The 23617-nt window shown below is 37.2% G+C and overlaps 1 protein-coding gene across 1 annotated transcript in view; it reads left to right on the forward strand.

Annotated features, from left to right (window-relative positions):
- Positions 1-23617, forward strand: part of oys (lysophospholipid acyltransferase 6) — a 284099-nt gene that overhangs the window by 81119 nt on the left and 179363 nt on the right. The window contains exon 4 of the mRNA XM_090376225.1: positions 9465-9557. Coding sequence (XP_090232351.1) covers positions 9465-9557 — 93 coding nt within the window. The remainder of the gene's footprint in view (positions 1-9464; positions 9558-23617) is intronic.

Raw genomic sequence — 23617 nt, forward strand, 5'->3', positions numbered from 1 at the left:
TGGTGTCGACCGCTTCTTGCATTCTGTCTTTCCCCTTAATACAAATAAGAGCAAATGTAGAGTTTCATGGAAGGTAAGTTGTGTTCACCATTGACAAATTCCACGAGATACTTGTGAAAAGGAATTCTGTGCGATACTTGTTGATGTTTGGCCATTTTCGTACATCATTATTAGTTTAATTTTGTGATCCAACTCAATCGCTTTCCTTTTCTTGATAGATTTACTAGTACCACTGTCACTTATTCTCTTAGTCGGCACTATGATAACTGTCAAAATTAAATTTTCTGAAAAGAACTTCACAGGGTTAAGGCGAAAACTCACTATTATCACTCCACGTGGGCTCACATTTTACTGAAGCACATATCTAGAGGTCACTGCCATAAGACAATAAAAACAATTTGCACTTTCCAGGTTACTAGGCTTTTCTGTCAGTTCAATTAATTATAAACAGGTAGTAAACTCAATCTTATTGTATTTGTGATAATACCGATAGAATTTTGTGAGTTCTTACATTATAGTGAAATGTCTGTCCCTTCACTTGAAATCTTCAGTCATAAAAAAATTATAAATAACATAATGTTAGCCCAAATCTACATAAGTCAGGGACTTCTTATCGAAAAATGTTCAGCAATCATACTTAAAAAAGTATGATGATAGATAAAGAACTTGCCACGCACCACTCGTGTGTCCAATATTATGGTTTGGTCACCAACATTATAATGGTTCTTTAGAGATTTAACAGATGCACCGTTTTCAAACTTTTGAATAATTTCCAACTTTTTGTTTAAACGAAAGCACAACTCTTGCATTTGCCCATCATTTTCGTGATTTCTAAACCAAAAAAAAAAAAAGTTACTATACAAAAAAAAATTCTGACTTGCATAATGAAACAATTTGTCCCTTTGCAGTGCGATGGAACATGACAATTGATGCAACGCACTAAAACAAGCTAAACATTTGGGTAGGTTTTTTTTTGAGGGGGGGTGAAGCTAGCAGGGGTTTCAAGATATAATGGGCACACTAATTTCCTAATGACTACTTATAATGCCACTTCTTGTCGCTTATTTATGACTTGCAAAACATCTGTTTATAACTATTCTAGTTATTACTTGAATTTTATGATTTCTGGTTGTTTTTTTTTTTTTTTTTTGGTTTTTTTGGGAATCTTGAAGTGTCCCGGTTAATCCGATCCCCATAAATCGAGTGTCTTCTGTACACAACACTAACCAGGCATACAAAAAATTAATACCAGTAATATATCAGACAGAAACATGCATCCGATGTCGTATCTCTTTACACTAACATAAACGTCAACCACACATCACAAAAATTGCAGGAGTTACTAGTAATGGACCCTACACTTAAAGATAGGATGTCCCTTAACATCAACAGTATTCTAGAATTTACCAGCCTTTTAGTTAGGGCAAAACATTTTCGATTTAGGAATGAAATATATCAACAGGTATATATGCCCTCCCAATGGGTTTAGGCATTTCCGGCCCATTCCCTGAAATTTACCTTGTTGCCATTATTCATGCGATATGCAGATGATGTATTAATTATTGGCAATAGGATCATCATTGATGAACTCTTACACAAATTCAATTCCATCCATAATAGATTAAAATATACTTTAGAATTAGGAGACAAATAGCATTAATTTTTTAAATCTGACCATACAACCCCGGGGGTTCACATCTGGTGAGTATGGGCTTGGCACAACCAGGGTCCCGAGCTGGATATCATCATTCTTCTCTTTTTTGGTGATTCTCTTCTACTCTCTCTCTCTCTCTTTCTCTCTCTCTCTCTCTCTCTCTCTCTCTCTCAGGGTAACTCGGGAACTTTTTTTTTCCCTTGTGCAGCGTAAGCCTCAGGCTTCCTTGCACCATATGGCTATTAATAATATATAAATCTGATAACAAACTCAAAATGCAAACATACAGGAAAAAGACTTTTTTTTATTATTATGAAAACCCCAAACACGAGAGGTATTAGAACCTGTATTACTTAGTACCGTTCTTGGGTTGGAGGTTGAGAAGGTGAAAGACGATATTTGTTGACATTAGACTCAAACTTCTGTAGACTGTAATTTTCAGGAAATGCATATGAAGGAAGGTTGTTCCAGAAAATGGCAGATGAATGAACAAACAAGGAAGATGAAAAGTTGGTTCTGTGAGTTTGAAGTTGGACAGTAAATGGATGTTGGCAGCACATGTTCGGACTGTTTTGAAAGAGAGAGTGGGAATTATAGAAGCCAATTCAGAACAGTCCTTATGGAAGTATCTGTAGAAAAGGCATGCAGCGGAAACATACATCTATGAGACGGTGAGTGGAGAGACTCTGTTAGAGACGAGTCATTAATTAACCTAACTGCTCTCTTCTGAATGGAATCTAGAAGCCTGAGAGAAGTTTTGGGGGCACCGCCCCAGACGTGGGAACAATATTCCATAGCAGGACGGATTTGTTCAGAGTGAACAACTGTTTGGAAGGAAAGTAACACCGAGAGCGAAAGAGAAAACCAAGTTTTTTAGATGCAGAGGAAGTAATATTTGTAATGTGCTTATGCCAACAGAGATTAGAAGTCAGGGTAATCCCCAAAAGAGATATATCAACTTGCCTAGAAATTGGAGTGTCAACCAAATATTAAGCATAGGAGCAGAACAATCCTTTTTGTGAGATATAAGACAAGACTGAGTTTTAGAAGTTGGCTTTGCCCTACTGGAGAATTACCTGGAGATTGGCATTTGAGGAATTGGTAGCAGATATTCGAAAAGTTGAAGCTGATTGAGCAGGAAAAGGTTTCTCAAAATGGAAAGTGGAATGCAATGTGCTATCATTGGCAAAACTATGGATAGGATTTCCAGTCAATAGAAGAAGGTTTGTTTGTTCTTTGGTTTTTAGGAGCATTAGCAACTAAGGCCATATTGCTCTGGGAATATGCGGTGGTCATTCCCTGACCTTTCTGCATCCTCCGTATTTGGTGGTGACGGGCTCGAATCCTGGTCTAATCAAGAAGCGCGTACTACACACTGCTGCTCCTTCCCACCTGGCTACAGAGGTGCCAAGAAGGTCATTAATATACAAGAGGAAAAGAGTGGGGGAAAGAACTGAACCTTGGGGACACCAGCATTAGTGGAGAAGTTAGAAGACAGAGCCATCTACCATCACCCTCAGTGAGCGATCAGAGAAAAAAAAACAATTGGCAAACCATAAGAGGGAAGCTTGTTTAGAAGACCTTTATGCGAAACACGATCGAAATCCTTTGAGATGTCAAGAGCAACTGCTTGTTTTTCACCAAACTTTTCCATTGAATTTGTACGTAAATTGACTGGCTTATTCTGACAATAAGCCAGAATATCACCAGTGGATTGACACTGATGGAATCCATACTGGTGATTGTTGAGCAGACGGAAGGTTTCTAGGTAGTTTAAGAGTTGGCAGTTAATTGATTTCTCCATTAGTTTAGAAAGAGTAGAAGTAATTGCAATGAGATGATAATTGGATGTGACGGATTTGTCACCCTTTTTAGGAACTGGCTGGATATAAGCAAATTTCCAAGCAGAAGGAAAAACACCATTGGAATAAGAAAGTGAAAAAAAGTGACAAAGAACAGGTGTAAGTTCAGGAGCACAGGTTTTGAGAACAAGTGGAGAAATACCATTAGGACCTGGAGCTTTCTTAGATTCAAGATTTGTCAAAATCCTTCTGACATCATTTTGACGGAAGACCACAGGAGGCATTGAATGGAGCATGTTGGGAATGGCGGGAGGTGTTTTACCAAGATCATTAATACATGAGTTGGAAGAAAAATGGGATGCTAGAAGGTCAGCTTTATCCTTGGCCGAAGTGACAACAGAACCATCTGGTTTTGACAGAGGTGGGAGCACAGATAGGCAAAAGTTGTGGCCAATAGCTTTGGCAAGAGACCAGCATGCTGGGCTACCATTAGGGCAAGAAGCAAGTTTTCTACTCTTAGCCTGCTCAAAATCTAGTTTTGAGTGATTAATAACTGCTTTACAATTGTTGCGAGTTTGGTGTAGGCAGAATGAAACCGAAGAATTAGAAACAAGCCAATTATGATATGCAACGTTCTTCTCTTCAACAGCCTTAGCACATTTATTGGAAACCAAGGTTTAAATAAAGGAAGGGATTTTAGAGTGACGTGTGGAATAAAGGATTCCATTCCTACAAGAATAATTTTACTGACATGATCGGTGGAAACGTTGACATCAGAAGTTTTGAAACAGTAATCCAACCGAGGAAAAGAAATCTCGCAGTTCATCCCATTTTGCATTCTTGTAATGCCAAACAACACGAGGTTGGGAATACCCATGAGATAAAGGCTCCATTGGAGAAGAGACAATCACCAAGTTGTGAACTGAGGTGCCTAAAGGACCACTCACTTCAACCTTGTACTTAGAAGGGTTGTTTGTGAGAAAAAGAACAAGCTTGTTGGCTGTATGGTTAGATTGTCTGGTATTCTTGTAGGTAAATGAACAATCTGTGCAAGGTCATTAGTAATTTCAGAAGCCTCAGCATCTTGACTAGCTGGGTCGGCATGACTAGACAATGGAAGCCAGCTGGAGTTGTGAACATTAAAATCACCAAGGAAAATTACCTTACTGTTAGGAAAGTTGGACTGGAGAAAGTCAAGTTGCAAAGAGAGGAAGTCAAAGAGCTCCAAGTGATTAGTGGAGTTGGGAGAATGGTAGAGGCAACAGATGAATCTGACACAATGAGATAGAGAGATTAAGCCAGAGAAGATCAAAAAGAGGAGATTCCAAATTACCAGGTCTCTGACAGGGAATATTGGAACGGACATATGTGCAAATATCACCTTTGAAGCGAAAGGAATCATACAGCAAATAATTTGGGCAACTGAGATGAGCAGTAGTCGAATCAACCGATAACTGAGATTCTGTCAGAAAAAGTACATGGGGTTTGGCAGACTGCAAGGGGAAATGGACATCGTTGAGATTAGAATTGAGACCATGTATATTTGTGAAATTAACTAGGAAGTGTTTGGGAGGTTTAATTCTTTTTGCAGATAAGATTACTCTGTTAGTTTGACAATTCATTGTATGTTCGATAGTAAGAAAAAGTGCTGTATGAAGTAATGAAATTTTTGGATATGGCATACACATGGTAAGAATATACCCAGATCCTTGACGTAATGTGACCTTGACAATGCCTCTGCATACACACTACTTGGACTCCCTCCAGTCACTATGTGGCAGAGTAGAGGCAGCAAGATTATACACTAGCTGATGTGGAAGCCTCCTAAAGAGTTGCCTCCGGTGTACTAACTAGTGGCCGGCCTGCAAACACCGTTTTATAGCTGTACCTTCAAAATGTAAGGAAGATTGGATCTCTCCACGATGTCTATCATAACCTCAAAAGTCATCAGTCATACTGCATGGTGGAAGAGATAGGGAAGGATTGACCGGAACTTAGCTCTGGTGACTAAATATGGGTTCCACCACTTGAAGCCTCTAATAAGCAAAGTGGTGGTATTGCACCGGTTGACGAGAGTCATTTACCACATACAGGAAAATTCCTACATTTTAACTCCCACTAACTCTACAGTACAAAAAAATCAGTATTATATAACGAGATCTACAATGCGATCAAATACAACCATTCACAGGAAGACTTGATGACAGAACTATTATACCTGACAATAACTTTTATAGCTAGAAATTACCCCAAACAGCTAATCCAAGAAACAATATTAGCCGTAAAAGAAAAAAATTAATAATCCCCGCACTGATAACATTAGCACCGATTATACACAAAATACCATAGTTACACTACCGTACCATAGACAACTAGCACCTCTGCTCTGTAATACCTTCAGAGGCTGAAACATCACACTAATTCTTTCATGATATAAACAATATTATATGCCTAATAAAATGTCAACAAGGATGTAACGCATGCTACATAGGTAGTACCACCACAAAATATGGAACATCCAAGAGCATACTATCACTATAATAATTTCAAATAAGACCATCCAGGAACCGAATTAAGTCAACATGTACACTCTTAATCATGACTCATTAATAGATAATGCAATTACACTAATTAAACTTAAATTGAATTATAAGATATTCCAATATGAAGCCCTTGCCATAGAATGGTTTCACTAAAATAGATCATACAAAATTCTGATTACCTACGAATCTATCACCAGTGCGGCAGCTCAAACTAATCAAATTCCTACGTGTTTAAAGCGATGCATCCCGGGTACTTTGATGCTATAAATTTTCACTCATAACTTATGTCATTTACTGTCTGATGACGATGACATTGAAAGCTTCACGTCTCACAATTGGCTTTTCAACACGCGAATTTTCATACAGTTTTATAAATGACAACTAGAAAAAGGTGGTGCGCTTACTCTTCCTAGGGATATGTTTTAAATTAATTAATCTATTAATGTAATGGAACTTTTGGTTTTACTCTCTTTTTATCTTCCTTTCATGTAATAACCTTAACCAATACAAATCTCAGAGGTGAGTACAGGAACTGCCCGACTTACTGAAATTCAATTTTACGCAAGTTTTTGCCAGCTGGTGCAAACTTAAAAAAATCATGGAAATATGTTTTGCATCCCGTAGGAATAAAAGTAGGTATTGTGAAAATATCGTAATGGGAACCCAATAAGACATTGTTTTCTTTTTTTCTTTTTTTTTTTTTTGTAATTCGATCCAAGTACTCTAAGTTGAAATTTTTGCTATATTACTAAACTATTTATCTCTCTAAAAGGTCATATTTATAATGGAAATTGCACTTCACTTTCAATGTTATATGTTCCCATTATAAGAATCAATTTTGTGAATGCCTTAGTGATATTTTTCTAAAGCACGTTTCTGGAGGTCACGACCAAAAAACAAAAACAATTTGCACTTTGCGGTTTATTGGACTTTTCTGTTAGTGCATCTAATTATAAAAGGGTGGTAAACTTGATCTTATTGCATTTGGGATAATACCGATAACTGCAATTGTATGGGTGTTTATGCTATTATGATGAAATGTCTTCCCCTTCACTGAAATCTTCAATTATATAAAAAACAAATTTTCAGAAATTTTTTTCTTCATTCCTATTTATGCATTACAATACAATGATGAAGGGAAAGTGAGCAATGAAAAGTACAAGTGGTGGTACTGCCAGGAAACGAAACAAAATTAATTTAGAAATGAAGATGAAAATGATTAAGAAGTACGAAGCAGGACAAAGTTTGTCATCTATTGCAAGGAAATTAGGGCTCGCTGATTCAACTGTGAATACTGTTTTAAAGAACAGTGCATGTATAAAAGAACATGTCAAAGGATCAATGCAATGACCATTCATTGGTCATTGCATTGACAATTCAAGTAAAAGCTACAAGTATTTATTAGAAGAGTCTAATGACCATTCAAGCAAAAGCAACAAGTATTTATTAAGATATTAAGGATAAGTACAGCAAACCACAACCCAAGTTCATGGCAAGCAACAGGTGATTTAATAGGTTCAAGCATCGCACTTGTTTCCACAACTTTATATGTGGTGAAGTTGCCAGTGCCGATTCTACAGCTGCAGAGGAATTTTGTGATGTGTTGGAAAAAATTACTGATGAAAGTTACTGATTCAACGCAAGACTGCTCTGTATTGGAAAAATATTCTGGATTGAACATACAATGCCAGGTTTCAAGGCCTCAAAAGATAGGGCCACGCTCTTGCTTGGGGCTCATGCAGTAGTAGATTACAAATTAATACCACTGCTTGTGTGCCATTCTGGAACTCCTCTTGCATTTAAGGGCATCAATAAAGTCACCCACCCGTCCATTTACGATAAAACCAAAGAGCATGGATAGCAGTATCTCTTTTTGAGGATTGGTTTAAATGCTACTTCATTCCCGAGGTGGAAAAATATTGTAAAGACAGCAACATTCTGCTTTTATTAGATAATGCTCCTGGACATTATATGCATCTAGATGATTTCAATCGAACGTGAGAGTCGCATTTCTACTGCCAAACACGACTTCACTCATCCAACCTATGGATCAGGGTGTTATTTCGAATTTAAAACCATACTGTTTACGCACAACATTTGCTTAGGCATTGTCTGTAGTAGACGTTGAGAAAAATTCTATGTTAAGAGACTTTTGGAAATCTTACAATATTTACCACACCATCTTAAGCATTATAAGGCTTGGGCAGAAATTACTAAAAGGTGTTTAAATGGCACATGGAAGAAAATATGCCCACGGCATGTAAAAGGCTTCGAAGGATTTGAAAAAGATGAATCGTATGAAGAGGTTATAGATAAGATTGTAAAGGTTACAGAGCTACTTCAGTTGGAGGTTGATTCCAAAGACATGGGGGAGTTAACGGAGGAAGAAGAGAAGGAATTATCTAATGAAAAACTTATTGACTTGCAGGCAGCCAGTAGGCGCCTCCGTAGCCAGGTGGGAAGGAGCAGCAGTGCTTAGCACACGCTTCTTGATTAGACCGGGGTTCGAGCCTGTCACCACCAAATACGGAGGATGAGGAAAGGTCAGGGAATGACCACCGCATTTCCCGCAGCAATATGGCCTTAGTTGCTAATGCTCCTAAAAAACCAAATAACTAACAAGCAGGCAGCCGATAGTGAAAGAAGAAAATGCTGACGAAGCTCAAGATGAACCAAATGAGGTGCTGAGACGCTTCATCACCAAAGAAACGGCAATGGCGAGGTTTGAAAAGATGGATCCTGACGGCGAACGATTCTTAAAAGTTAACAGAGGGGTGAATGATATGCTTGCTTGCTACAAAGAAATTATGATGTAAAGAAAAAAAGCCACCGTCCAGTCATTCATAAATTTGAGTGGCCAACCCCTTCCAAATCTCCACAGCGGTGTACTTATCAGCTGAAGACGTCGATTCTGACAATGTTTCTTGAGAGGTAAAGCTTACTGACATTATGCCTGTCTCCTCTCTTTTTTTTAATTTTATAATTTTTAAATTTTTTAAATTGCATGCTTTTGTAATTTTTTCTGCGCATGAGATAAAAAAAATTAATAAATACAATAAATAATTCTATTTACATGTTCATCAAACATTTCTTTTTTGATTCAATCAATTCAGCGAACACAGTTGCAAGTGCTGCACAAAACTTGGGGGGAAATTTCAACTTACATAGCGTTCCATGGAATGCAACCCTTATGTAAGTTGGGAAGTTCCTGTACTAAGATAATAAGCTTTGCTAAGGATTTCATATATAAGAGCAATAATAATAATAAATTACCTAATTTTTGAGCCAAGAACCTTACCCTCCTATTCCCATTGATTTTAACTATGCTGTTTATGAAACAAATTGCAAGGTCCTGGTTTACTCTATGGTACTTCACTGAATACATCATAATTGAATTACTTATTAATAGATATATCTTTATATACATGTATAATTGCATTTTTTTTAATATGTTTTATTTTTTAGGGTTGTATTATTTGTTTCACTTTTATACTTGTCGTCAATGCATATATTAAGGCTAACATATGACTATGGAGGCTGGACAGTGGATATTACTGGGTAAGCTACAATACCAGATAATAACAATAGTTATATTATTATTTGCTCTTTTGTAGCTATCAAATTTGGGTCACATTTACAGATAGGTTTTAAAGATAGTCTTTTACTGCAACTGCTTGAAAAAAACAAGATAAAATCATAAATTTCTTAGTCAATTGATTATTAGAGGTACAGGATACACCTTGATACATTTGCAGATCACTGTTTTTCAGGATTTGATATGGAGTTTATAAAATAGTTCTCTGCCTTGAAAGCTTCTTGTTTTATTATTTTTTTATTTTATTATTTTTTTCTTATTTTAACACATTTAATTCCAGTTTAGTGTTTTGTTTATACCAGTATATTGGTACTTGAGGTCGTCACAGACATTCTCTCAGATACGCCAGACAAGCTATACTTGCTACCTTGGAGTCTGAAATGCTGATGGAACTGATATTCAGGTGACATTCAAGTCAAGTGGACCCAATTTCAGCAAAGTCTGGATGGTCTGTCACAACCAAATCCTCTGCTTGCACCTTCATGATGGTGGGACTGTTAGTAATATCTCTATGTATAACCTCTATGCACAAGCACAGTGTGGGTGGCCACCCAGGTGTGAACCAATGTAAGCAGGGGTCAAGGTGTGGCACCCACATCACATGAAGGAATGCCGCCCCTCTGTGTTACCAGGCAATACTAGGTGGTAGATGACTCTCGTCAACCGGTGCAATACCACCACTTTGCTTACTGGAGACTTGAAAATGGTGGAACCCATGTTTAGTCTCAAGAGTTCAGGTCAACCCTTCCCCATCTCTTCTGTCATGCAGTATGACTGACGACTTTTGAGGTTATGATGAACATCATGGTGAGATCCAATCTTCCTTACATTTCGAGGGTACAGCTCAAAAATGGCGTTTACAGGCCGGCCGCTAGTTGGTACCCCGGACCGAACCTATTGGTAACTCTTTAGGAGGCTTCCGGATCAGCTAGTGTATAATCATGCTACCTCTACTCTGCCAGATAGTGACTGGAGGGAGTCCGAGTAGTGTGTATGCAGGGGGCATTGTTGAGGCCACATTATGTCAAGGATCTGGGTGTATTCTTACCATGTGTATGTACGCCCTATCCAAAAATTTCATTACCTCATACAGCACTTCCTCTCCCTCCCAACTTTTTCTTACTATTGAATACAACACAAATTGTCAAACTAATAGAATAAGCTTATCTGCGAAAAGATCTAAACCTCCCAAACACTTCCTAGTTCATTTCACAAATATACATGGTCTCATTTCTAATCTCAACGATGTCCATTTCCACTTGCAGTCTGCCAAACCCCATGTACTTTTTCTGACAGAATCTCAGTTATTGGTTGATTCAACTGCTGCTCATCTCAGTTTGCCCAAATTATTCACTGTATGATTCCTTTCGCCTCAAAGGTGGTACTTGTGCATATATCTGTTCTGATATTCCCTGTCAGAGACTTGGTAATTTGGAATTTGCTCTTTTCGATCTTCTCTGGCTTAAAATCTCTCTACCTCATTGTGTCAAATTCATCTGTTGTCTCTACAGTTTTCCCACCTCCACTAATCATTTGGAGCTCTTTGACTTCCTCTCTTTGCAACTTGACTTTCTCCAGTTCAACTTTCCTAACAGCGAGGTAATTTTCCTTGGTGATTTTAATGTTCACAACTGCAGCTGGCTTCCCTTTTCTAGTCACACCGACCCAGCTGGTCAAGATGCTGAGGATTTTGCAATTACTAATGACCTTGCACAGATTGTTCATTTACCTATAAGAATATTGGACAATCCTAATCATACGGCCAACACGCTTGATCTTTTTCTCATGAACAACCCTTCTAAGTAACGGTCGAAGTGAGTGAACCTTTAGGCACCTCAGATCATAACTTGGTGATTATTTTTTTTCCAATGGATCTTTTATCTCATGTCTATTCCCAACCATATTTTGTTTTGCATTACAAAAATGCAAAATGGGATGATGTGCAAGATTTCGTTTCTTCTTTTCCGTGGTTGAATTACTCTTTCAAAACTTCTTATGTCAACGTTTGTGCAGATCGTGTCAGTGAAATTATTCTTGTAGGAATGGAATCCTTACCCCACACTCCACTTTAAAATCTCGTCTTTTATCTAAACCTTGGTTTTCCAATAAATGTGCTAAGGCTGTTCAAGAGAAGAACGTTGCATATCGTAATTGGCTTGTTTCCAATTCTTCAGTTTCATTTTCTGCCTACACCAAAGCTCGCAACAATTGTAAAGCAGTTATTAATCAGTCCAAACTAGATTTTGAACAGGCTAAGAGTAGAAAACTTGCTTTCTTGCCCTAATGGTAGCTAAGCATTCTGGTTTCTTGCCGATTTCTAGGCAAAATTTATTATTGGCCACAACTTTTCCCCATCTCTGCTCCCACCTCTGTCAAAACCAGATGGTTCTGTTGTCACTTCAGCCAAGGATAAAGCTGACATGCTAGAATTCCTTTTTTTCTTCCAACTCGTATTAACGATCTTGGTAAAACACTTCCCACCATTCTCAACACGTTCCATTCAATTCCTTCTGTGGTCGTCCGTCAGAAGGATTTTGGTGAATCTTGATGCTAAGAAAGCTCAAGGTCCTGATGGTATTTCTCCACTTGTTCTCAAAATCTGTGCTCCTGAACTTACTCCTGTTCTTTGCCGCCTGTTTTCACTTTCTTATTCCAAAGGAGTTTTTCCTTCTGCTTCGAAATTTGCTCATATCCAGCCAGTTCCTAAAAAGGGTGACAAATCCCTCCCATCTAATCGTCCCATTGCAATTACTTCAATTCTTTCTAAAGTAATGGAAAAATTAATTAACCGCCAACTCTTTAACTATCTAGAAACCTTCCGCCTGATCAACGATCGCCAGTATGAATTCCATCAGTTTCGATCCACTGGTGATATTCTGGCTTATGTTACCCATTTATGGACAAACAAATTCAATGGAAAAGTTTGGTGAAACACAAGCAGTTGCTCTTGACATCTCAAAGGCTTTCGATCATGTTTGGCCTAAAGGTCTTCTAAACAAGCTTCCATCTTATAGTCTGCCAACTGTTTTTTGTAATTGGTTATCCAGTTTTCTCTCTGATCACTCACTGATGGTAGATGGGTCTCTGTCTTCTAACTATTTCACTAATTCTGGTGTCTCGCAAGGTTCTATGGATAGGATTTCCATTGACTGGAAATCCTATCCATAGTTTTTCCAATGATAGCACATTGCATCCCACTATCCATTGTGAGAAATCTTTCCCTTCTCAATCAGCTTCAACTTCTCGAATATCTGCTACCAATTCCTTAAATGCCCATCCAGGTAATTCTCCAGTGGGGCAAAGACAACTTAGTTGATTTCAATCCTTCTAAAGAAGAATCCTTTTTGTGAGATATATAAAACTTGCTTATGTTTGGTGACATTTCGATTTCTAGGCAAAATGATATATCTCTTTTGGGGATTACCCTTACTTCTAATCTCTCTTGGCACAAGCACATTACAAATATTGCTTCCTCTGCATCTAAAAAACTTTGTTTTCTCTTTTGCTCTCGGCATTACTTTTCTTCCAAACAGTTGTTCACTCTGAACAAATCCCAAATCCGCCCTACTATGGAATATTGTTCCCACGTCTGGGGCGGTGCCCCCAAAACCTCTCTCAGGCTTTAGATTCCATTCAGAAAAGGGCAGTTAGGTTAATTAATGACTCCTCTCTAATAGAGTCTTTCCACTCACTGTCTCATAGACGTTCTGTTTCTGCTGCATGCCTTTTCTACAGATACTTCCATGGGCACCATTTTTCTGAATTGGCTTCTATAATTCCTGCTCTCTCTCTCTCTCTCTCTCTCTCTCTCTCTCTCTCTCTCTCTCTCTCTCTCTCTCTCTCTCTCTCTTTCAAAACAGTCCAAACATGTGCTGCCCCCAGCCAACATCCATTTACTCTCTCCAACTTCAAACTCACAGAACCAACTTTTCATCTTCCTTGTTTATTCATTCTACTTGCGTTTTCTGGAACAACCTTCCTTTACACGTATTTCCTGAAAATTACAGTCTACAGAAGTTCAAGTTTAATGTCAACAAATACCTTCTTTCTTCTTCTCAACCTCCAACCCAAGCATGGTACTAAGTATTATAGGTTTTAATACTCATGTTTGGAGTTTTCAAAAAAAAAAGGAAAAAAATATTTTTTTTATTGAAGTTTTATTTTAATTCTATATATAGTGAGTTCTTAGGAAATTTTTTTTTTATCAGGTTCTTTGCTGTTCAAGGCCTTTTCCCTAATTCAAATGTTCCTGACAAAAACTTGCAGTAGGCAACACTACTACAATTTGTTCACTCATATACCTTTTCACACTGAACCCAAGGGTTTTATGTATAAAACACCTTTTCCTAATGAATGGAGTGAGACATGCCTTATTTAGCTCTAGTTTTCTTTTTCCTTTTTTTCATTCTATTGTGCCTTAAGAATTTGGATTTATGTTGTACATGTCAAGTTAAGAAGGATCTTCATCAGTAAAGCCAGAATAATGCAAGGATTGGGAGGTCTAGTTAATTTTAATATTTTACTTTGCATATTCATGTTCTATGTGCCCAGGTGATATATGAAATGAATATACCATTCTCAACAGCAAAATATGTTAATATATGTAATAAATTGGAGTATGGCCTCCAGTTTATTGATGCATGAAGGCAGTGAGATGAGGTGCACAAGTTCCCCCTAATAATATGGAGAATACTGATTTTTCACAATTTGTTTTGAATCTGAGTAGCAAAGAATTGTTGGTGGATCTTCACGAACTAAACTTTTGGTATTGGATCTTCCTCTATAAATATATTACTCAATTAGCTATGAGGTGGGGTTACTAACAGAGTTGGGGGGACCCCCGGTGATGCTTGACAATCAACACTATAACCAGTTACTTGAGGGGATTGCCAATGAATTTAGTTTCAAAATTGCTTTATTTTGAGTGGCGCCTCCATAGCCAGGTGGGCAGGAGTGGCAGTGTGTAGCACACGCTTCTTGATTAGACCGGGGTTCGAGCCCGTGACCACCAAATATGGAGGATGCGGAAAGGTCAGGGAATGACCACCGTATATTCTCAGAGCAATATGGCCTTAGTTGCTAATGCTCCTAAAAACCAAATAACAGCTTCTATTTTGAATAGCTGTCCTGTAGCTACTAAACTTAGTTAAGTTAACTGTTTTTAATGTGAAGCCCTTGTCTCTTTGTATAATGACCAGGACATAAGTCTGCACACTCCTGAGTGCAAGCAGTTCTACATAGAACTGCTTGCACCTTATTAGCCAGGCAAGGACACATTTTAGTTCTCTGAGCAATAAGAGATGTTGAGATTTCTAGAGTAATGAGAGGTCGTTCCATGTTTTGAATTGGTTTGAATTATTAGCCCGTGATTTTGCAGATCATCCAGGTTGATCTTTTGCATAACAGTGAATTTATTCCTCCCATCTGCATACTCCACAACATAACATGCTCTGAAATCCAAACATTTGATGTCTGGATTGCAGGGTATGTTACATTGGTAAACAAAATAAAGATTGTCCCGGCCCATATCTCAGAGCATGGGGAGGCTATCTGCACAGCTGAATTTGATCCCTCTTGTTGAAATAATCGACCATTCTTTTGATTTTTGTCAATTCTCATGGCTTGCAGTTTGTCATATTTCTACATTGGATCCTCATTGGGAATTATAATAAAGGAAGGCAGAGTGGACAGAGGAACACCCTCGTGGGATCATTCAATTTTGATATCAAGGAATTCACATCTATGTTTGGGAAGGTATCATTTGTGATTACTTGTTGGACCTTGCAGACAGTCATGTTGCCTTGGTGGGAACATTTTTCATATTATTTTTTGGAAAATGATCTGCTGCATTACTGAAAGATTCAGTATTCCAGATGAGAGCATGTATGTGGTTTATTAGGGGCTTAGAGGGGAACAGGTATCCTGTGTGTTATCAGACAGTCAGCCTAAAACACTGATGGATCCAATATCTCTCTATTACAGAAGATTTAGGAGAAGTCCGGTTGGCCTGCCTCCCTAAAATCCACTCATGCACACCTTCTCGATGGTAAGCCCTGTTATGTCACTTAGGTGGCAACGAACGTGTAGAGTGGTTCTCTTCAAGACGCCTGGTCAGCGTGAAGAGGAAAAGACCAAACCCTCCAGCATGAGAGCACAACAATACAAATGGCCCCAGCAGCTTTCACTCTCCCTCTTACGGCAGTGAGAGGATCAGAGTGGAAGCAGAGGGTGCTAAGAATTTCTGGGTACGACCAGGCTGCCATGCACGGAAACTGAACTTGGCCTGTTATAACGTACGATCACTCATTGGTGAAGACAGGATATTAGAGCTGGAAAAGGAATTAGAAAATGTGAATTGGAATATCATCGGTTTGGAAGCTGAAACAAGAAGAAGAAATGAATCATTTATAAGTTTATCAAGTGGAAATCTGCTGTACACCAATGGAAACAGTGAAAGGAGTGAAGGTGGAGTTGGGTTTCTGGTCCATAAAGATTTAAAAAACAACATTTTGGAATTCAAAAGTACATTACCAAGGATGTCAAGACTAATACTCAAGATTTCTAAGAGGTACAAGCTAAAGATTATAATGATTTATGCACCAACATCGAGCCATGATGATGAAGAGGTTGAAGAAATGTACACCGAAATTGAGAGCCTTCTAGATGAGCAGAAAACTCACTACACTATTATAATGGGGGACGTCAATGCTAAGGTTAGAAAAAGGCAAAACAGCGCAGAAAGAGGAACTATAGGAAATTTTGGAATTGGTGAAAGAAATAAGAGGTGAAAGACTTGTGGAATTTGCAGAATCTCAAGGACTGTCAGTAATGAACACTTTTTTTCAAGAAAAGGGTGAACAGAAAGTGGACATGTAAGAGTCCAAATGGATTAACAACTAATGAAATCGACTTCATCCTCACTAACAGAAGATTATATTGTGAATGATGTTACCGTCCTGAATAAGGTAAATGTTGGAAGTGATCACAGAATGGAAGATGTACACTTGATATAGATGTAGGAAAGGAAAGGAAAAAACTGACTCAAGTAAATAATACAAAGGTCTTTGAGATAACAGAGGAGGAGAAAAAGCAGTGTGTACTGGAACTTAAAAACAAGTTTGAGCTTCTGCAGACTGCTGAGGACCAAGATATCGACGAGGAATATTACAACTTTCTGAAAGTGATAAAGCCCAAGAAACCTATAGGGAAACAGAAATCCAAAGAAGAAAAAATTAGTCAAGAAACACTTGTCATGATGAACCGAAGACGACAAATTTAGAGCGAGAAAAACACTGACAGGGAGAAAATTGAGTATACTGAGTTATGCAAAGCCATTAGAAAGAGTCTCAGAGAGGACATAAGAAGATTTAACACAAGAAAAGTAGAACAAGCATTAAGGGAAAACAAAGGATTTAAATCAGCAGCCATGAGCAGTAATACAGAAAGACAAATGATACTGAAACTGAAGAATAGCAATGGTGTACTTATAAACAGCAGAGAAGGCATAATTCAAATAGCAGAAGACTACTATAGAGAATTATACAAGGAGCGAGGGAATGATACCAGCAGTGGGGAAGATGGATTGCAAAGTAGCAACACATACGACATACCCGATATTCTTCCTGATGAGGTAGAACATGCATTGAAGAAAATGAAGAATTGGAAAGCCCCGGGGGAAGATGAAGTTACTGTAGAGTTGTTAAAATTGGGAGGAAGAGACATAACACAAAAACTGGCAAGGCTCTTCACAAAGTGCATTAGAAAAGGTGTGACGCCTAAGCAGTGGAATAATGCAATCATAGTTTTGCTGCATAAGAAAGGAGATAAATCAGAAATTGGAAATTATAGATCAATTAGCTTGTTATCCAACATCTACAAGTTGTTCACAAGGGTCATTACTAACAGATTAGAAAGAATACTTGATGAGAATCAACTGAAAGGACAAGCTGGCTTTAGGACAGGATTCTCAACTATGGATCACCTTCACGTAATATCACAGCTAATGGAGAAAGCAAATGAATATAAAACACCATTATGCCTGGCATTTGTGGATTATGAAAAGGCATTTGACTCCATACAGCATAAGGCAATGTTTCGGGCACTGGAAAGACAAGGCATAGATACCCCATATATTATGATTTTGAAGAAAATATATGAGAGTGCTACCTCCTTTATTAGACTAGACAAAGACAGTAGCAAATTTAAAATCGAGAAAAGAGTTCGACAAGGAGACACAATATCTCCGAAGCTGTTTACTGCTGCCCTTGAGGAAGCTTTCAGAAGATTAGACTGGTCGCAGAAAGGAGTCAATGTGAACGGAGAGTACCTAAACCATTTACGATTTGCAGATGACGTTGTGATTATAAGCCACGATCCCAAAGAATTAGAGGAAAATCTTAATCAGTTATGCACAGTTAGTAAGGATTTTGGACTAAAGATGAATATGGCTAAAACAAAAGTAATGATGAACAAGTATGCCATGGAAAGGGAAATAATGATTGAAGGAGCAGTAATTGAAAATGTGGAGTCATATACTTATTTGGGACAAGTTATTAGCTGTAATAATGATAAATGGCTGGAAGTCAAGAGAAGAATACATTTTGGATGGATAGAATTCAGGAAATATAGTCACATACTGAAGAGCTATATCCCAGTTTGTCTGAAACGTAAAATAATGAACCAATGTATACTCCCCACCATGACTTATGGAAGTGAAACTTGGGCACTCACCAAAAGAATGGAAGAGAAGCTGAGAACTACACAGCGAAGAATGGAACGAATTATATTAGGAATCAGACTGTTAGATAAGAAGAGAAACACATGGATTAGGCAACAAACCAAGTAAAAGACATTCTTATCAAAACTAAAGAACTAAAATGGTCTTGGGCAGGGCACATAGCTCGAAGACATGATGACAGATGGACTAAGAAAATAACAGAATGGTACCGAAGAGGAGCTAGAAGAAAACCTGGAAGACAAAGGCAGAGATAGATAGATGAAATTCATGAGTTTTTGGATAGTAAATGGATGGCCAGTGCTCAAAACAGAAGGAATTGGAAAGTTGCTGGAGAGGCCTTCATCCTGCAGTGGATTGAAAATGGCTGATGATGATGTGGTTTATGTGTGATGGGACTCTCCTGAATTTTAGTATTCTGCTTATGAGTTGCTTGACACCTGTTTATCTGGTACATTATGACTTACTGTGACAGTCTGGACTGCTCCTTAATTTTGAGGAGTCTGATAGTTTGTATGTGTTGATGCTTGTATTTCTGCTCAAAGAAGCTATTTTGAAAACCTACTTTGATATGGATATTGCCAAACACCTTCAATACCTTTACAACAGTGCTCTTTTGGATCATCACCAAAAGTAGCAATATGGCTTTAACCTGGCCAAGAAGCATTTAGATATGTTCATATGAACTTTTTTCGTTGTTTTGATGACTAGAATCCACTCCCCGACTTTGACCAGACTTTTTAGAATTGCCTTATATAAACAATCTCCTATTTGTTCATGATACCAAATAACTAAGTGCCACTTCAGTATTGTTGGTTCTGTATATTTTCTTACTTTGCCACTTAAAAATGCTTTCATCACTTGTAAATGTTGTGCTGTTTTATAATTTATATCACTTTTTCTTATTTTTTTTTTTTTTTTTGACCCTCATCCACTATTATCTATTACCATCTGACAGAAAAAGGTTGAAATTCAGCTGTCTTCTATGCTAGCTTTTAAAATTCAATTATTCAGTTATCAATAAAATTGTATAACATTCAAAGTATTAAATTATTCAATCAGAATATGTCACTTTTCATCACACATGCACAACACTGATGAGTAACAGTGTCTATCTCACCAAACCAGGCTAATCTGTGACCCACCTCTTATAAAGTCTCTACTCTGGTTTGTAGATGTTCATCATCTGCTTCATACATTTTCTTACAGTTAATTATATGGGCACGATTCTTCTGAATCAGCATCTATAATTCCACTGCTCTGTTCCAAACCAGTCTGAACACATGCCTCAACTAGACAGCATATTCCATATGTTAAACATTTTCCTGTTCCTCATTTACTGCTTCTACTTCTGTTCTCTGGGACATCCTTCCTTTACATGTACAAGGGGTGATAATTTAATTTGCTGATTGGTGCAAGATCTTATCTTAATTGTCATGATATGAATCTTTTGTGGATTTTTTCTTCTCAAAATACTCTCCCTTGAACTTTACACACTTTTTCCACCGTTGAACCCACACATTAAATGCATCGTTGTCAGACACAAAATGCTTGCCTTTTAGAGCTTTCTTCAGACTTGGAAACAAGAAATCACACAGGGTTAAGTCTGGTAAATAAGGGGGAAGTAGCAGAGCCCTATGGCGCCTGGCATTGTCTTGAAAAGACAATGCCAGGCCCCATAGAGCTAATATTGTGCAGCCAATGTTTTCAAGACATTGTCTTGAAAAGACAATGCCAGGAGAAACCACTTCATACTGGAAAGTTTTGACTTTTCTAACAAATGGCATGGTGAATTTGAGAACCTCAGAGTATGCTTCCTTATTCACAGTCGTTCCACGAGGCACAAAATGTGTAACAAGAATGCCTTTTATGTCAGTAAACACAAGAACCATTTGTTTGTCAGCTGAACGGGAAGCTTGAAATTGCTTAGATCCTGGTGGATCAGAATACTTCCACTCACTCGACTGTTGTTCTTTCTCTGGATCATAGTGAAAAATCCAAGTTTTTTTTTTTTCAAGTCACTATTTGATTTAAGAAGTTTTGACCCCTGTGTTTCAAAATGATCAAGCATTTCTTTGCGCAAGTCTAATATTTGCAGTTTTTGTTCTGGAGTCAATGTGTGGAATCTAGCGGACACGGATTTGCAACATTTTCAGGTGATCTTTCACTATTTTGTGTAAACTACCATATGAAATGGACATCCTAACAGCTATATCATGAAGTGTAATTTGCCTATCTTCATCCAAGATTTCTTGGACTTTTGTGATTTGCTCAGGAGTTAAGGAGGAAGGCTGACTAAGTCTTGGGTCATCTGCAACAGACTCAAGGCCTTCACTGAATTGCTTGTGCCATTTAAATATAGCTGCCCTACCATTTTTGGGTAGTGAAAAAAGGGTAGGTTAGTTTACACCACTAATTTGAGATGGATTCAAGAAAAAGAAGTGTGGGTTTTTTTGGGAGAGTAAGATTCGCACATACAAAAAAAGAAAAAAAATCCTAAAAAATGTTAGCATTTTTTTCTTCTTCTTTTCACACACTATAATATTTCTACTGTTCGTTCAGTTGATGATATCACTAGCTGTCCATTTTATATAATTACAGTTTGCTTCAGTGTACAGTTTCACTGTTCATCAAATGGTGTAGATAGATTGACTTCAGCCCAGAGATACTTCATTAAATTATTTAACTGTTTCCAATGCATTTGAGCCCCATCTGACACAATAATGAATCACATATAGCCATTCAATCTGTATGTTGGACATACAGACTTCATTGAATTACAAAAATTGCAATTCAGAGAAATTGGGTGAAAATGCATTTAAGTCAGCAGTCCTGACAACTGAATGTGAAACTACGTGACTTACTTTTAGCAAAGGCGAGGAGTGGCACCAACAGTGATTGGCAGAAACAAGCCACATCTCACATGCCACTTTCCTCTCCACTGAGCTTTCACGACTAAGCTTTCATGTGCTAAGCTTGACACTAATATGACTTAGTGTCATAAGCATGACACTAAGCTTTCATATGTTGTTTGATAAGGTTTATCACAATGTTTCCTCTTCTCTGGGCTGAAGTCAATCTATCAGTGATACTGTACACTGAAGCAAACTGTAATTATAGAAAATGGACAGCTAGTGATATCTACTGAATGAACAGTAGAAATATTGTGTGTGAAAAGAAAAAAAAAAAAAAAAAAAAAAAACGCTAAAATTTCTTAGGATTTTTTTTTTTTTTTTTGTTTGTTTGTTTGTATGTGTGAATCTTACTCTCCCAAAAAAACCCACACTTATTTTTCTTGAATCCATCTCAAATTAGTGATGTAAACTAACCTACCCTTTTTTCACTAGCCAAAAATGAAAGTCTATTAAAAAGCCCACACTTATTTTGCTCGAATCCATCCTGAATTAGTGGCTTAAACTACCTCTCCTTTTTCATTAAAATGAAAGTCTATTAAAAACCCCACACTTTTTTTTTTAATCCGTCCCGAATTAGTGGCGTGAACTAACATAGTCATTTTTAACTAAAATGAAAGTCTATCAAAAAACCCACACTTCTTTTCCAGTCAAAGCTGAGTACGTCTCCTACTCAACAATACAAACAGCAAGTCATGTAGTTGCACGTTATTCATCAGAACTCCAGCTTAACTGCATTCTAACAGAAATTAGTCTGTCAACATTTATCTTACTGACTTCTCAAGCCTCAACCAGTGTATGGTACCGAGTATTATAATTCTAACACCTTTCAAGTTTTGGGTTTCCATAAAATAATTAATAGTTCATATTATTATTATTTTGTATATTAGTTTATAAAATGTATATTAGTTTGAAATTAAAAGATGGATAAAAATTCATAAAATATTTGTATATTAAATTAGTATTTGACGACTGGCATTAAAAATAAAATTTTTTATCATGCACACATGCACAAAACCACTGTAAACCCTGTTTTTTATTGATCCATATTAAACACAGGGTTTAAAATGATTTTGTGTAATAGAGAGATATTCTAGCAGGATTAGAACTAACCTTGTGAATTCCTCGATGAAATCTTTAATGGTCAACAGATTTATCTTGAATCAGTGGATTTTCTAGTTCCTGTAGTGTGGCCTCCAAGAAATTCAGAGCTTTTGACCTTAAGGATGCATTATGGGGGATATATGAAGCAAGCCTAAGCAAGTTCAAGGATTTCTTTCTTTAGAGATATTAATTACATGGTATAAGGTAGCTGAGGCATTCTTGTATCAGCAGGGGAGACACCACTGTTGTGTTTCACCCTTCATTTAGGTACTGACATAGATGACCTTTGAATTTCCTCAAGTTGTTGGTCCCAACAGTTGGATGGAACTTATTCTGGTAGTTAATAACTTACATAATACTAATAATGAGTTAAAAGTATATTCATTCAGCTTTTCATTTCACTTGCTACTTTGTTAAAGTAGCAAGTGAAATGAAAAGTAGCTAAAGTAGCAAGTTTTGATAGACTTGCTACTTTAACAAAGTTAAAGTAGCAAGTCTATCAAAAAACTCAAAAAATATGGAAAATTATAAAATAATTTTATAATTTTCCATATGGCTCAAAAATATGGAAAATTTATAAAATTATGCTGTATAAACTCAGGGCATCTTTACAGACCAGTAAGATTCATAACTCATTTATAATGACTGCAAACTTCTGAACATTCATTGAATAAATATTTTTTAAATGTGATTTTGACTGATATGACATTTAGAGTTATCTGGCAGGAGAATTTTGTATGTACAGGACCATGTACAATTTTAACCAAAAAAAAAAAAATATCTCTGCAATCTCAAAATAATGTCGAAAATTGATGAAACAGGAACAACATATGTATTATATAGTGGTTTTTGAGAAACGGGAACAAAGTATGTATTACAAGCCATCTGTATTTTAATGAAACATACCACAGGGTGATTTTTTTTTTGTTTATCATGCTGTTTCTTTTCTTTGCAGTTCAAATATTTCTTTCCAGCAACATCCTTACTATGCAGAGAAAGGTTTGGAGATTTGTTTGGCAATACTAAGTACTCTACAGCTGAGTCCTGGAGTTCCTGGATGAAAATTTTGACAATGTGGTGATTTCTAACAACTATCCTGAGGACAGCAAAGGACGGCATAGTTTCCAATGTAATCTGATTTAAATCCATGTAATTTCTCTCTCTCTGGGGTTATCTCAAAGTGTGTTGCCGAAGAATTCTTGAACAATTCCTGTGAAGTGATTGAAGATAATTTTTTCTATGTTGGAGGAAACGATGGAACATGCAAGTTCTC

The sequence above is a fragment of the Mastigoproctus giganteus genome, chromosome 6, assembly GCF_048544385.1.
Source record: "Mastigoproctus giganteus isolate SK-2022 chromosome 6, ASM4854438v1, whole genome shotgun sequence".
Lineage (NCBI taxonomy): Eukaryota > Metazoa > Arthropoda > Arachnida > Uropygi > Thelyphonidae > Mastigoproctus > Mastigoproctus giganteus.